The 16,411-nt window shown below is 39.7% G+C and overlaps 1 protein-coding gene across 2 annotated transcripts in view; it reads right to left on the bottom strand.

The window, feature by feature from the left end:
• Positions 1 to 9,501: 9,501 nt before the first annotated feature.
• The window catches only part of NPR3 (natriuretic peptide receptor 3), a 53,374-nt gene continuing 46,464 nt past the window's right edge, over positions 9,502 to 16,411 (bottom strand). For both annotated transcript variants that reach the window (XM_028747981.2, XM_028747979.2), the window contains exon 8: positions 9,502 to 16,296. In XM_028747981.2, coding sequence (XP_028603814.2) covers positions 16,185 to 16,296 — 112 coding nt within the window. In that variant the 3' untranslated portion in view covers positions 9,502 to 16,184. The remainder of the gene's footprint in view (positions 16,297 to 16,411) is intronic.

The following is a 16,411-nucleotide window of genomic DNA, read 5'->3' as shown; positions in this document are numbered from 1 at the left end:
ATATCCATTCTAAAGCACTGAAGTCTGTAGCGGTACTGTGGACAGCTGCATGGACAAGTCCATTTAAAATATTTTGATTCAAATAACACCTGACACTTGCATGAAATACAAATGGTATTGGCTGCCAAACTCTCGGAGGTGGAGGGGCTTATTTGTAGAGCAAGACACTGTCTGGATGCTGCACAGTAATTCACTATTTGTCCGAGGTGACAGAATCTGTACACCATGCAAATTTGTCATACATCTGCTCTTGCACTGATTTATGACAGCCCTGCATCACACTGGCAAATCTGCTTAAGCCCTGTAATATATAATTTTAAACCTGAAAAATTATTACATAAAAGCTGCTCAGCCAAATCCATAGCTCATACAAATCAGTTAGTTGAATTTCTGCTGATTTCCTACTTAGCTGTATCTTTTGTGAAAGCTTCCATTGAACTTAATGGGAGTGAAGAAGAACCTCCTTTCAGTTGTGCCAGTGCAGTAGGGAAAGTCCATTGGATTGGATTGGTTTAAATTCCGGACATTCAACTTAACCCAGTTGTGGCCTGGGCTATTACATTGCTCAATTTAGGCCATTTTGTATAATTTACCCTATATTTATATTACATGTACAATTTTTAAAAGGTGTGATCTGTGAGTGAATTTTCAACATAATGTCGGCAGTTACTGCATTTTAGTATATCATCCCAATCCAATGAAGATAATCTTATGCAGCTAATGTGGATATGCATGGCAATGCTAATTTGTTTACCAATGAACTTAATAGATGCATTTCACACTGTCATAAAGTGTCCACATCCAGAATTACTAGTCAGGTATAACAATGCAGCTAGAATTGAATTGCAACTAATTATAATGGTTTGGGATGCAATCCTGCGCACGTTTACTTTGGAATAATCTTATTGAATTCCAGGTGGATTACTTCTGAATATACATATAGGAGTGCGCTGTAGAATAGATTATATTGGCTTGTAGTTATTGGCTGTTATTTCTTTGTCAGTCACATTATTTTTGGCATTATTACCTGATCCAGTTTATCTGGAAAAGATGGTAATGGGAATCTGATCTCTTCTGTAACACCTTAAGGAACAACACCCCCCATTTAACAACAATGTGCAATGATTAGGAATATGTCCATGTCTCCTTTTTTGTCACAGAAAAATCAGTGAATATATAGTTAGTGGTAGGCTCATTTTAAAATAGTTCAGGTTCTCATCACGTTGATTAGTTGATTGGTAAAATGAAGCTGCTGGTTTTTTTGAGGGGGCAGACAAATTAACCAAAGCAGAGTCCCTAAACACTGCTTGTCAAAATGTATTGTTCAACAAGAAATTCCCACTGGCAACAAAAGAAATCTGTATCCAGGACAGCTGCAGAAAACCTAAAGAGGGAAACAGACTGAGTTCTCAGCAGTAGCACTACATCACTGCTTTGCTTGTTTGGCCTTTGTGGTTTAATTTTTAGAGAGTTCATATCTCTCCTAGCCTTCATGCCGTTCAACATTCCTTTACATGTTTACTTGGAATCGAGTCATTTTTTACTGCAATAGAATTATATGGGTCTAAGGTTTAAGTCTCTGTGATTGGTTTAGCTGCATGCTTTAAAAACATTCCTAAAGTCTTTTTTCTTTTCTTTTTTAGCTTACATGAGACTTGTGTGTGCTTGAAACATTTTGTTTGAATTGGAACATGTCGCTTGCAAGGCTTTGGCCTGAATATCCTTTGCCTTCTGTGTGGCATAAAAGTTGCTCAGCATTGTATTTTGCCATGTGTACCCTTTCCATTCGTAAGGTAAAATTTGCTCAGTGGTAGCTGGAGCCTCTTGGGCCTTTTGAGGAAGAGAGTTGGGGTCAACTGATGGAGCCCGTGGTAGGTGTAGCCATCGCTCACCTCCCATTTTTGCTTACTTATCTTTTAACAGAAGCTTGATATGCAGAAATTAAATGGGTGAAGCTTTATCAATGGTGAGGAAAAGTTTCCAGCTTGACCTTTTGCATGTATATTTATGATTAAAGCAATCTACTGTTTGCTCTAGTAATGGAGAACTTGCAGTCTGGAGGCCTCTGAGTTTGGCCTACCAAGTTGTTTTAGCCAAACCATACCCACTTTTCCCACCCCTGATGCCAGATGAACTCAGATGTTAGAAAGTTCAGTTCAAACAAAATTCAAGATACAGATACAAATAAAGCTGTGATCTTGCTATCCATTATGCACAATAATATTGTGTTGTTGGTTGTTCCCCATGCTCACAAGTCGATAACGACAAGAAACAAAGCCTTTCATGTCATCAGCCCAGTATTGTGGAATGCTTTGCCAATAGCAATTGAGCAGGCACCTTCTGTTTCAATTTTTTAATACAACTTTTGTTACTCAGCTCTATTCCTTTCAAAAAAAAGCATACAAACAAGACAGACAATCAAGAAATAAAGAACTAGGTGAAGCAAATTATTGCAGTTAGAAGAATATAAACAGAAGGTTCAGTACACTGTTGCACACATAATTTATGTGAAGGGACTTTTTAGAAGAGTCACATAGGTCGCCTTGCCACATAGAGTCACAAGGTAGCCTTGCCACATAGAGGTTTGTGGTATTGGGGGCTTATGCAGCACATTATTTTTATTTCATCTCCTTATATGAAAATATTATCAGGATAAATTAAGTTCCAAATGCTGTCATGAGATACAAATCAACTGCAATTTCTATATGGCCATTCTATTGGACTATAAATCTATCCCCACCCCAAATGAATATTGATGTCTAAATCAAAACAGAAGGGCAAGGTTAGACTAGCCTGAAGAAATGTGTGCTGTTTTCTTTTGGTGCAATTTTCATGAATTCATGAATTTCACACAGATGCCTAGAGACCTTTTCTAATCTAACAAGGGAGTTAAGCTGAAATCCTTGGGTATGAAAACTTTGAGATCATAATGACACAAAGTATGAAAATGATGTTTCTATTTAGCAAAAAGTCATTTATAGACTGTATTAGAAAGAATCCTACAAATGAAAGAAGAAAGTAAATGAAGGACATGGCGCCTTACTGAATTTTTTTTGCATAGATTTACAAGTTGCTCTAAGTCCCCAGAGGGATGGATTTTTCACTATAAACCTGCCTTGGATACACAGATCTGCACAGTGTAAAGAGCAGTTGAACTGACATATTTCCGCAACAAAGAAGCCTCTGATATCAGCCCTTCCCCCATGTATCTGGTTTTTAAACTCCAGTGTTAACAGCATTTTTGTACATGTCCATATGTTTAATTAATTAATTAATTTAAAATATTTACAAGCAGCCCTTTAGTTTTGTTTTTAAAGAAACCAAACATCTCAGGGCAGCAGTCATACTCATAAAACACAGAGATATTACAATACAAGAATAGCAACAGCTGAAGAACCAAAACATGCCATACATCTAGAGTTGTCTACAATATTAAAAACTAAAGAACTATAAAAAGCTGGAAAGTAAACAAGTCTTCACTTGGGTGTTGAAAAAACAACACCAGGTAGGCTTCCATTTGGCGGGAATTTTATATATGGTACATATGCATACCCTCCAACATTTTTCCGATGAAAATAGGGATGTCCTATTCCCTGGTGGGACGCGGGTGGCGCTGTGGGTAAAAGCCTCAGCGCCTAGGGCTTGCTGATCGAAAGGTCGGCGGTTCAAATCCCCGCGGCGGGGTGCGCTCCCGTTGTTCGGTCCCAGCGCCTGCCAACCTAGCAGTTCGAAAGCACTCCCGGGTGCAAGTAGATAAATAGGGACCGCTTACTAGCGGGAAGGTAAACGGCGTTTCCGTGTGCGGCTCTGGCTCGCCAGAGCAGCGATGTCACGCTGGCCACGTGACCCGGAAGTGTCTCCGGACAGCGCTGGCCCCCGGCCTCTTGAGTGAGATGGGCGTACAACCCCAGAGTCTGGCAAGACTGGCCTGTACGGGCAGGGGTACCTTTACCTTTACCTTTATTCCCTGATGATGATGATTTTATTATTTATACCCAAAAAATATGACTGGGTTGCCCCAGTCACTCTGAGCAGCTTCCAACATATATAAAAGCATTATAAAATATTAAGCATTAAAAAAAACTTCCCTATACAGGGCTGCCTTCAGATGTCTTCTAAAGGTTGTATAGTTACTTATTTCCTTGACTCATAACTCCATACCCTCTAATATTTCTCCAGTGAAAATAGGGACATCCTAAGGAAAAGCGGGACATACCAGGATCAGAAACCAGGACGGCTTCTCTAAATCCGGGACAGTCCTTGGAAAATAGGGACACTTCAAGTGTCTGTATATGGGCTGCCACTATTGAGCTGTTTAGGGAGGGACTTGATGGGTTGGTGTCTGTAGATCAGGGTGGCACAAACATGCCTATATTCATTCCTTTGCACATGCAACTGTGCAAATGATAGATGTTTTCTGTGTGCTTCAAGTGCCCACAGCTGCCTTCCATTTCCCTTGCACCCCAGGACCCACCAAACTTACCAGGAGAAGGGGAGAGGGGACAGCAGCAAAGGTAGTGGTGAGTGTTCCAATTCTTTGGCAGATTACCCTTTTCAACAAGAAACAGGCTGGGGGCACAGCTTCCAGCATTCCTGGTAGGAACATGGTTTGCATCATTTTCTGCAGAGGACAAGGCCTTCTGAGGCTAGAAGTGGTCACTGTAGTGGAGCTGAATCACCTGCCATTGCTACCTTGGGTGTTTTGGGTGGTTCGGGGAAGCAGTGGCAGAGAAGGCAGCTGAACAGTTGAGGTGTAGTTCAATGGGTTGTACTTGCTGTCTTCACAGCATGCTGCGAGCAGGGCCCTGTTCAACCTAGACCTACTCATAAATAATCAAACAAGGATGCTTGTTTTGAAGAACCCTACTGCAACAGCCCTATTGAAGATGAGCATGATATTTGATACTCTGGTCCAATGTCATTTAAGGTTTTAAAGAAGAGCTTCAGCACTTTTAATTTTTCCTGGAAACTGACTTAGAGCCACCGCCACCACAAGCAAGACAGTGCTCTCTTCAATGGGTCCCTGTTAGTCCAAAGTACAACTGCTAGGTAACTAACTGAAAATTAATTAAACCTCCTGAAGGATGAGATTTCCCCGTTTCAACTCCTCTCTCCTCAATAGCTTAAATCCTTTCTCTGCTTTAACTAAATAGAAGAAACCCCAAAGGTATTTTTCTTCTTTCCTCTGTTTGTTATTCATCATTTCTATTCAGATAATTTGAGATCTGAGTCTACTGTTGCTGTTTTCACATTACCGCCTTCCAGTAATTCATTAAGCAATATTATCGCTAACATCTATCAAATAAGGATAGCATTTTTCATCATAGGGATTGGTTGGGCTGTGTATTGTTATGTTTGACCAAAGGTTTTATTTCTTTTTCTTACTTGTGGATTTTTGGAGGAATTTTAAAGGCGGTATTACCCCCACCCCATCATTTTCTGATTGCTCTGTGAGCAATCAGTTAGCAAGCCTGTGGACTTTACTTAGCACTTTACTGTTAGTCAATTTGTTTCTTTTCCATAGTGAGTGATGCTGGGCTATAAAGCTTGCTTCTGTGATGAAAGGTATTCAGTAAGAAGCACGTCTCCTCCCACCCTTTCTCTGTATGTCTTTAGGATCAAGGTTCTGATGGATGGGGCTGCAGAAATGCAGCTTGGACCATTGGATAAGATAATCAGAATAATAAATCCCTGCATAAATAACTCTTCCCCATATGTGTGATGCAACCAAATGTTTGGGCTACCCTGTACAGGAGCCAACTAGAGGTGATTGTACAGTAAATGAGTAAGTGCTATTGACATTCTGAAACACCTTCTTTTAGCAACACAGCTTGCAGTTTGTTTTCAAAATTAGTGTAGGAATTACAATTCAATGAATAATAAAAAGAAAAACTGACAACAATGTGAGTGTTTGTATGTATACAGCTGTCTTCTTCCCTCTGGGATCATAGGATTCTATTGTTGATGCCAATTCTGCTAAAGCCTGTTCTAAGATGGACATAGTCTAGACTCCCTTTTATTTTTTCTAGCCATATATTAGTGGATGGGCAGGGCAGCCAGATTCTTCTCAGACCTCTAGCTCTAACTATTGAAAGTAAAACTAGAGGCTCAAATGGTGAATACTCTAATGGTGTTTTTTGCATACTGAACACAAGCAGCTCTCTCTCTCTCTCTCTCTCTCTCTCTCTCTCTCTCTCTCTCTCTCTCTCACACACACACACACACACACACATACACACACACACATATTTTGCTGTTTTCGTTTGTTGAAAAGGTTTTGCTTTCTTGACAGCACTGGGGCACAATAATGAGGATTTTTTTAAAAAAAGTAATTCTCTGATAGAGGCAAAGTATTTCAGTGTTTCTATCTGTCTCAGCCCTGCCCTGGAGGTGCCCATGCTTCTAAATGTCTTTCAGTTCTCAGTCTCTGACTGCAGAGAGGATTATTAATGAAGCCTTTAAGATATTTATTCTTGCGTGGTGACATACCTACCTACCTATAAACATTTAAGGAATGGCAGGCTTTCTGGGAAGAAATTTCTGAGTCGCTGCACCATAGCTTAAATCTAAAATACGTTTCCAAAGTGAATTGGCATTTTTAACACAGTGGGCTATTTACTGACTGTTGAAAGAATCCACCTCTGCCTAAGGATCATCAGTTTGATTTATATTTGGCTTGCTGCCCTGTTTTCTGGAAGAGGGTTTTTTCTGTCTGCACTCTGCAGGAATGAAGAGATTAACCAATCAAGCATTTTAAAATGTTTCAATATGATCAATTAATTTACTAAATTTTTGCAATCTTAGTTTTTTGGGGTAATATGTTATTGAAAAGATTTCAACTTAAATAAATAAAGTGATAAAAAGAGAAGAAGAGAAGAAAAACAAAAAGGCACAAAAATTTGTAGAAAAATATATATGAATATATACAAAAAAATCCTAACCCATATATATTATTATCCTAATACATATGTAAATATTAATAGCCTACTACCTTTCGTATGGGACGCGGGTGGCGCTGTGGGTTAAACCACAGAGCCTAGGGCTTGCTGATCAGAAGGTTGGCGGTTCGAATCCCTGCGAAGGGATGAGCTCCCATTGTTCGGTCTCAGCCCCTGCCCACCTAGCAGTTCGAAAGCACGTCAAAGTGCGGGAAGGTAAACGGCGTTTCCATGCGCTGCTCTGGTTCGCCAGTAGCAGCTTAGTCATGCTGGCCACATGACCCAGAAGCTGTATTCCGGCTCCCTTGGCCAGTAAAGCGAGATGAGCACCACAACCCCAGAGTCGTCTGCGACTGGATCTAATCGTCAGGATCCTTTACCTTTTGTATGAACTCATTCCAAATATTGTCATATTTTTCCAAGCCAAGTCTACGTCTGTAAGCAGTCCATTCATAAGTTGTGAGTGTTATCATATTAGTGATCCATTTATTAAAGGGGATTATATCTTTATTCTTCCAGTTATCAATATCAGTCTTTTGGCTACCATTGGAGTACGTAGAATCAATCTTCATTGTTAACTTCCATACAATAGGTATATAGTTCAGAAGACTCAGTTTTAAGGTTTTCTGCATGACCCTGAAAGCTAGGAATTTGTTCTCATCTTTGCCATCAAAAGCTAGTATACAGTATAAATAAATTCCTGCACAAGTTCTAAGGAAGCAGTTGAGCTGCTGGGGGCAAACAGAAGCAGCTGAGAGGCTGACCGCTAGTGTTGGGATTCAAGTACCTACCTGAGGGATATCAGGCAGGGAGTTAACATCTTCAGCATCTCCAAGCTTAGGTTAAAGGAATGTACAAAGCATCCTTCCTGTCAAATCAGAGTAAAGGTTCAGCTAGAGTCTAAACCTCTGGAGTTTAGAAGGGAAGCATACTCTGGTGTCTGCCATCAGAGAGGAGAGCAAGAGCCACTGGAAGGTTGCGCCAAGGATGGCTGTTTGCTTGAAAAAGGGAAAATGCATCGCCACCACCCCAAAAGGGCACATATTTGTCAAAATTTGGACACATGCCCCTTAAGGGAAGTATGCTCTGGTCCCATCCCTCAGCCAAAAGACTGCTGGGTTGTATGTGTGCATCAGTGAGAGTGGGTTTTTTATATGTTTCCAAGCTACCTTCAGAATCATTTGACTGGAATGCAGAATATCAATCTTCAGAATGAATAACAGACCAGCCAGATGTTTTTGAGAAATCTGCAAGCAGAGCAGTAGCCCATACTTCTTGTTGCTCCCCCCACCCCCACCTCATTGACTAATTTCCAGAAACATATTGCTTCATATTAGACATTGATGGACCTCTTCACTCCCATAAATCTGTGTAACAGTGGCCATTACAACATAAGACTACAGATAAATTAAGAAGATTAGTGTGGATACGATCTCCCCTAGCCAACCTCCTTCAGTTGACAGGTTAGATTAGGCAATTAATATTCACTGACACTGAAGTTCTATATCAAGGTTGTCCAACAGTCTATACAAAGCAATCTGCTCTTGCAAGCTTGCATTTGCCTTTCTTCTTCTCTGCCTTTGCCTTGCCCCATACTTGACTGCACAAAGGCTGATAGCTGTTAATCCCTGATACAGACAGTCATTACTGGAGATACTTTTTGCTTGCTTCGGCGATCACTCATTGCCGAGCAAGATTGTCTTTCATTAACACGGTCTTAATGGTGTGTCTACAAGTGACTGTAGAGGCCAATTCTGGATCCACACATCCTTCCACAGTGGGGACATTTTCCCCATCTCTCTCTCTCAACAGAGGTCATCATACAGGGCGACCCAAGAAGTTTCTGTGCCAAAACTGGGCCTAAACCCCAATTGAAAGGGATCTAGTTAATCTATTTCCTCCAAGAGCGCCTGGATCTGATTGACAACTACCCACTCTAGAACCTTCCCCAGGAAAGGGAGGTGAGCAACTGAATGGTAGCTAGTTAGATTTTCCAAATCCAGGGTTTCTTGAGGACTAGTTTTACCACTGCCTCCTTCAGGCAGGCAAGGACCACCTCCTCACGTAAAGAGGCATTAATCAACTCCCTGGCTCAGCTAGCTGTCCCTTCCCTGCTGCTTTTTATCAGCCAAGAGGGACAAATGTCCAGAGCACAAGTGGTCACCCTGACTGATCCAAGCCTTACTAACTGAAACTCATCCAACACAACATGACTAGACAGTGCTCTGGACACCCAAGATTTATCTACCCATTTTTCTTGTTATAAAATGTTTATAATTATGAATAATCCATTCCACTAATACCAACCAGTGTAGTATAAAACAGGGATAACCAGTGTGACCCTTCACCCTGACTTGGATTCTAGCAATATCTGGGGGGCAAGTTATCCAACCATTGTATAAAAGTCAGCATATTTGAATGGGTGTGGATTTCTTGGGTGGTGGTAGAAAAGTGGCTGTCTGAAAGATCTCCCCCAGCCATTTAAAATAAGTTTTCCTATTGTACCAATTGCATGTTGTACAGCAAGGATTATCTTAACATATCACGAGAACACGCTGTTAGGTGAATGTATAGGTTCATATCTTTAATGGAAGCCTTTTGTTATAATGTGGGAATATGACAATCTGTACTACTTGAAACGTTTACAAGAAAATGTACACACTTAATAGTCAATAGACACCAATATTTTGAATGAGAAACTTGTAAAAGAAATAAAAATACATCACACAGAGGTTACGTGTATCCACAGTCATGAATTCTGTCTCTACAGAAATGCAATAAATAAAATCACATCATATGCAAATAGTTCTACTTACATCAGTACAATATACTGTGCAGCTTTCCATTCATTTTTACCCAAACCAATATTACACTTCTAGATTATCCAGTTTATTTTTTCTACAATCATAACATTGCTCACAATAAAAGGGGAGGCAGAGACAAAGTTAAACCTCCACAATCTCTATCCTGAGTCTTTTTAGTTTTGCACATACTTTGCAGAAGGAAACCAAATCTATCCTAGGACAAAAATTTAGCTTAGTTTTCTGCTCAAATGGACAGTAAGGTCTGTTAATATCTCACAAATGATTTTACAAAACAAAAATTATAAGCCAGTATTGTTAGTAGATATGCTTCAAACTTAACCTCTGAGCAGCTGTTTTGAAAGAGATTCTAAAATCCAAACAGAGATCTATTGCAAGAGCAGTTGTTCAGTACGGTCCGTGATGGCCAACCTATACACAGTGTGAATAGTAGCCATATAAGATTATGCTTTTCTTTTGTGTTTTGTTAGGTCTTGCAGTTAAGGTGGTATGATGAACAAATGCAGTGGCTTTTAAAATACATTCCGAGGGCTGCAGTTCTCATTCACAAAAACACTCCCACAAGTACGACTAAAACATGGCAAGGATTTGTGCGCCTGTCAACTTATGAGGAAGGCACATTATGTCAAGCTGCTCCCAATTAGAGATTGACAAGCTCTCTGAGACTAGCTCTGTTTAGCTCTGGAATTTTCCAAGGTTTCCTGGAAAGAAAAGGGAAACCCCGATAACAATTTCCTGAATCAAACCAAGAGATCAGAAAAATGTCACCCCAATTCCTCAAACACATCCCTCGCACCCCTCATTGTTTCTGGCAGAGAAGGAATAGCAGCAGCAACAAGCAAGAGATGTAAAAAGGTTGATGGTATAGCATGTGATGGACTATGGAAAGTGTTGTTCTTTGAAGGGGCCATGCAATTTCCAAAGATTAAGGTGAAAGGGGGTACTGCATTTTGGAGATGGGGAAAACTTTGGAGAATGTGCAGGGGTTGCAACAGATATGGGGCAGCGGGAGCTTGGAAGTCTATTCGCTCTTGGATTTTGCTCTAGGCAGGAGAGGAAGTTTGACCATGTAAAAAACACCCTTCTAATTTTGTGGTGAATTTTCTGGGTCCCCAAAGTTTGATTCTGTGTGTTGCTCATGAGAACTCTGCTAACATAATTACTCCAAATCCTACACCCCATCTGACTTTGAGCACACACCTTTTGCACACATTGGTGACACATCTGTGAAAGAAAATAGTGTGTGTAAACATCAGATTATGCACTTGGATTTTCTTCTTTGTTTTCTTTGGTGGCTGTAGCTGCTGTTTGGCTTTTCAAATCTCTTTTCATATTTGGAGAAGTAGACAAAAGGAATGTAGTGGTTTGATCCATGGAAATCAAAGCAGAGAGTCCAGAGGTACAAATGTGAATCATGTCAGCTTATGAACTTGGCTTCTCTTAATTGAGACCACTGGGAGCCATGGCTCTTGGAATGCCACTGAAATTGGAATGTTTAGTCTGACTCTTCTCCTGTTGAAGTCAGAAACAAAATTCTAATTCCAGCTATCAGTGTCCATCTCTCTAAGCATTTAATAGCAAAGGAAAAATGTCATTTTCTTATTTGTTTAGGAACTGAAGTCATGCCAGAAATGACACAAAAAGCAGTGTACAATACTAAAAATTAAAAGTAAAATTATTATGGTCATGCTTACTATCTTATAAACCATTATAAACTGTTGGCACAACATTGTCACAGATATGGAAAGGAAATGTTATAACACCCTGTAGCCCCTAATAACTTCTTCTATAATACCATCCATTGGTTTCTGTAAGTAATTTGAGAACTTCATTGTTCAGCAGAACAAGTAATTCAGAAAATAAAACTAATATTCTAGCATATACAAGTTGCATTCTATTCTGAATGATATAAAATAAACTTTGAAAATCTGCTGTCTTTATGACGTATTCACTAAAGGAAGTAGTAAGACATAAGAATATATGAGTTAATGATACTCTCCATGATTTTGGAATGATTCTATGTCTTTGTGTATTCCAGCTTAGATTTTTTTAATTTCCTCCTTAGAAATTCTCTACTAGATTCATTTACTTTGCTTGCTCAATAATCTTTTAGGATATGTACGCTCTGGAAACACTAAGCAAGTGTTGTTGTTACTCTATAAACCATCTATTACATCATATAGTAAATCCCCATAATAAAAGCACTGTAGCTTAGTATATGAATCTCAAAAGTATCAAAGTCACCAGAATATTTTAGCCTTTGACTTATGTGAATATTAGTTGTTACTGTAAATTTTACAGTGTAAAAGTTTAAAGGAGCACCTTTCAAAAATTCTTTACATGCTATAAATGTTTGTGTGCACCAGAAAGAAAGTGTTTAGGAAGAAGTAGTTTTGTATTGATAAAACAAGGTATCTATACAGCAGTTCATTTCAGAAAACCCCATTTTGAGTTTGTTTTCAAGATCAAATGCAATGAATCTTTGTGTAAAACTAAGCTGCTTCAGAATTACCGTAGCCTTGTTCTTTAGAGCTAAATTCAGAGATTCTCCCTTTAACCCCTTCAATCTAGCCTAGCAAAAATTAGTCTTTGGAGGCAATAATGTTCCAAAACAGTCTTATTTGGAAACAATATATCTGTCAGTTCACTAATGTACGAGTAATGTGGTTCTTTGGATGATGCTTATGCCAATTTTCTACTAACACAAAAATAGAAAAGTGGAAATTGATAAGCCAATTCTTTTTACTGGTGCAACTTGTTGTCCAACATGAAAGTTTGAATATCCTAAAGGGCTGTATTGCATTGGAAAACATGACACACCCACCAACAGCTGCTGGTTCAATAAAATGTGCATCCAACCTTCTTTACTGTCTTTCTTTCAGTTGGCTCAGTGTTAGTACTTAGATTCTTGTACAGTCTTTAAATTAAATTCCAGCACATCCTTCTGTGTACTCTTTGTAGATTTTGGCAACAATCCACTGCAGTTATGCACTGCTTGATTTTAAACTGGACAAAGCAATTGAAATTAAGCATACCTATTGGCCTATTTATTGTGTATGCTTTATGCATGTATGATTCATTTTAGTGAAGAATGCTTTGGTATTGTTTTAATTTTATTATTCCCTTGAAAAGTCTGAAACCTAAGAATAGTATTAGCACTGGAGAACCAGCTGGAATGCTCAAGGAATTGGGGGGGGGGGGGAATAGCATACACTGACTTAGGAAAAGAGCAGAAGATTGCTGGGGAAAAACTGACAGTGGTTTTCAAACTATGTTCCAAGGAACTCTCATGTCCCCGGAAGTTATCAGGGCATGCTCAGTAAGAAGGTAAGCAAAAATTGACAAGCTTCCCTGAAATACAGGTAGACCTCCATCTTCCCCTGCAATGTGCAGCTACAGGAAAAGGTTGGATGTGTTGTAGCTCTTAAGTTACACACTCCACTATTTATGTAGGGTAGCTGTGAGACCGAATAGGAGTCACCAGTGTCTGCATGAGGCTGAATGCATACTCTAAAACATGCGCCAGAATCATCTACAATGTTCAGGAGCCAGTGAGGTGGTACACCATAAAGAGGAAAGAATAGCCACTTCTGCTGGATGGCAGACAAGGACACACAGACACCCTTGCCAGCAGGAGACATGAAACAGTGGTGGTAGCAGCAGGAAGTAGCACCTTACAGGTGTGGGGTTGCTGGGAATGACCAGGAGTGTCCAGAACTCTTGCTTCTCTGGTAACCACTAGCTGGTTCTATTGGGAACCATGTCGGAGCTCCTTGACAGATGAGTCAATATAGAGAGATCTCTGAAGACTGACATTAGAAAGATAAAAACTGATCTAATAGTATTTTTAAACCAACATAGGTAAGAGGGATTGTTGTTGTTAAAACCTCCATATTCATGTACCCTTCCAATAAAATAGATGGTTATATTATTCCTTTTAGAGAAATCTGGGATTATTAGCATGAAGTCTCTCAACCCCTATATTGGGATGGGGACTCTCTGGCCTTCCAGATGTTATTGGAGTCCTACTCTTATCAGTTCTAACCAACAAGGTGAGCGGCCAAGAATGGTTGAAGCTTTGGTTCAGCAACATCTGGAGGACCACAGCTTCCACAGCTCTGTTCTATATCATCAAAGGAATCTTGCCACTGAATGAGAATTCCATGACTGGGGAAAGAAAGAAGGGGAAGGGGCGGATTGGCCCAATATGCAAAAGTCAAATATACTACTTTTATTTACATATAAGAAGATCTGTGCTCATTATTATTCACACTTTTAAAAAAGAAAAGAAAAATAGCTCTTCAAATGTGCTCTCACTTTGACTTTCCAAGGTGAAATAAAACAACCTCAAATAGACATTTTTTTCTTAATAGAAAAATATGATAAGAATACCTAAAAAATAACATGTTAGCAAGATGTCACTTTTTATACAACAAAAAAGTTTGGAGTTGCCTTTACTGTACAAAACCACTCTAATACTTAATATTTACATAGTTTGGGCTACACTCAGGTCTCAAAGGTGGCCATGGGGTGTTTGCTTCCAGCTGAAGAATTTGAAGCAGGGATGATATATTGCATCCTCACTCTGTACTCATTTTTCTCAGAAGTAAGTACCACAGATTTTAATGGAACATGCTGCTGAGTAATGGCCTGATTATTTTTTAGAGCTGTATTATTCAGTTCCTAAGATTCTCTCATCTGCACAGCTGTCATGCCCATACATCTACACAAATCAATATTCTTGCCTTGCCCGTTTCTTCCCATTTTAGCAGTGGGAACCAAAAGGCTAAGGAAGCAGAAGGGCAACCTGGTGGAGACAAAACCAGAGGAGCCAGAACTTCTGAACTTCTAGCTGTTTTGTATTTTTGTGTGTATATATCTCTATGTACATAAAGAGATCAGCCAAAGGTGCTTTGTCTGAGGCAAGGATCTCATTTACTGTTATTGGCCTAGTTTACACATAAAGCAGGATGAGATGGGAATGAGCTGACAGATTGGACTATCCTACTTCAGAATGCAGGTAAGGGAAATCATATTTCTGAATGCTTCCCTGTGTAAAAAACAATATTTATGCAGAAGCCTAGCATGGCTGTGAAAGGGAGCCTAGACTTTTCTCAATTTTTCATGTTGCCCCCTCTTGCTCAGTTATTGGGAAGGATTCAACTAATGAATCACATCAGCAGAAGCCCTAGGCAAGGGCTTCTGCTTGTGCAACAGGGCTTTCCTTTCCTTCTTCTCTTGCATGCCCCATATCCCCTGAAACTGGCACAGGGGTGGGTGGGAGAACCCCCAGAACAGTGCATGGGGGAGGAAAGTGGGGACTGTTGCATCTGGCAAGCCACAATGCTTGCCATTTTGGAACAATCGCCTTAGTGCTACACTCAGTTCCTTCCTTTGTGTGTGGCTTTTTTTTAATAACTTGGAGTACAGTATTCAAAAATGGCACCTCCTCTCAACTCATCTGTATTCTGAAGTTGTAAGACCACTCTTCCACCTCAGGGTTCTTTTACCTAGTGTCGCATTATGTGCAGATCAGGCCTGCCTCTTTTCTGGAAATGGTTCGTGTTTATTTTACACAAGAAACACCCAGCAGATTAAAAAGCAGGAGACATGTAACCAGTGAATGCATAATCCTACAGTGATCTCTAGGACAGGAACACTGCAGAATCCATATATAGGTCATGGAAATGATACAGAGGAGGGAGCTTTCTTGAAACAAAAATGCCATGTAAAATGGAAGTTCTCTTAAACCCAAACATCCCGAGGAACACAGGCAAGCAGTTTAGACCAATACACAACATATTTGCAAAGGAATCCTTTCACAGGGAATGCTATTGGAATGATATCCAAAACTAATTTGTTGTGTGAGTAGGTCCTTAGAACCAAATACTATCTTTCCACTGCCTTGGGATTTCTTCTGTTCTATAAAGATGCTTCTGCTCCTTTCCTATAAATTGTATTGTTTTGTACTACCTCACACTTCCTTTGCTCAATTCTAATCTCCACTATTCAATGCTGAACAATACTAAAAAGCAGCACCTGTGTCTCTGAAAACACATTCCTTTTATAATCTGGTATGAGGTACAGCTAACGAAGGTCCGCTGAATGAACCTTCACATTTCCAAGAAACAAAATGGCTGACCACAGCGACTTGTCTTGGATACACACCAAGTGTCAAAACCATTGGGGGGGAACACACTTGTTCTTTTGTCATTTTCTTTTCCACAAGATAAAAAGGCCACGTGGAATAATGTGGCTAGTAAATCATTCCTGAGTTTCTGAAAGAAATTAAGACAGAGTTACTCTACTTTTAAAATGCTGAGTCCTTAATAAGCTTCTTCTTTTCTGTTGCTGTCTTTGGTAGTGTCCATTTGTCTACAGATTTCCTCCACACACACACAAAAACAGTTTGTTTCTCCTTACTTCATGCAGCAGAAAAGTGAGACCTTATAGAGTCCTCTCGTAATTGCCAGTGCTTGCCGATGTTGTATTCTTCCAGTTGACTTCGCCTCTCAATAGTTATTTTGTATTTTTTTCTGCATAAAAGAAATGGGTAGCACAGGGTAAGAAAACCTCCTTCAGTTTAGGATAATTAGGAATATAACTCCCTTCACAAAAGAATGTCTGTGAAGTACAAATGTGTTCCTAATG

Source organism: Podarcis muralis, chromosome 11, assembly GCF_964188315.1.
Source record: "Podarcis muralis chromosome 11, rPodMur119.hap1.1, whole genome shotgun sequence".
NCBI classification, from domain to species: domain Eukaryota; kingdom Metazoa; phylum Chordata; class Lepidosauria; order Squamata; family Lacertidae; genus Podarcis; species Podarcis muralis.
The sequence above is the reverse complement of the archived record's forward strand: the minus strand, read 5'-3'. Positions and strand labels throughout refer to the sequence as shown.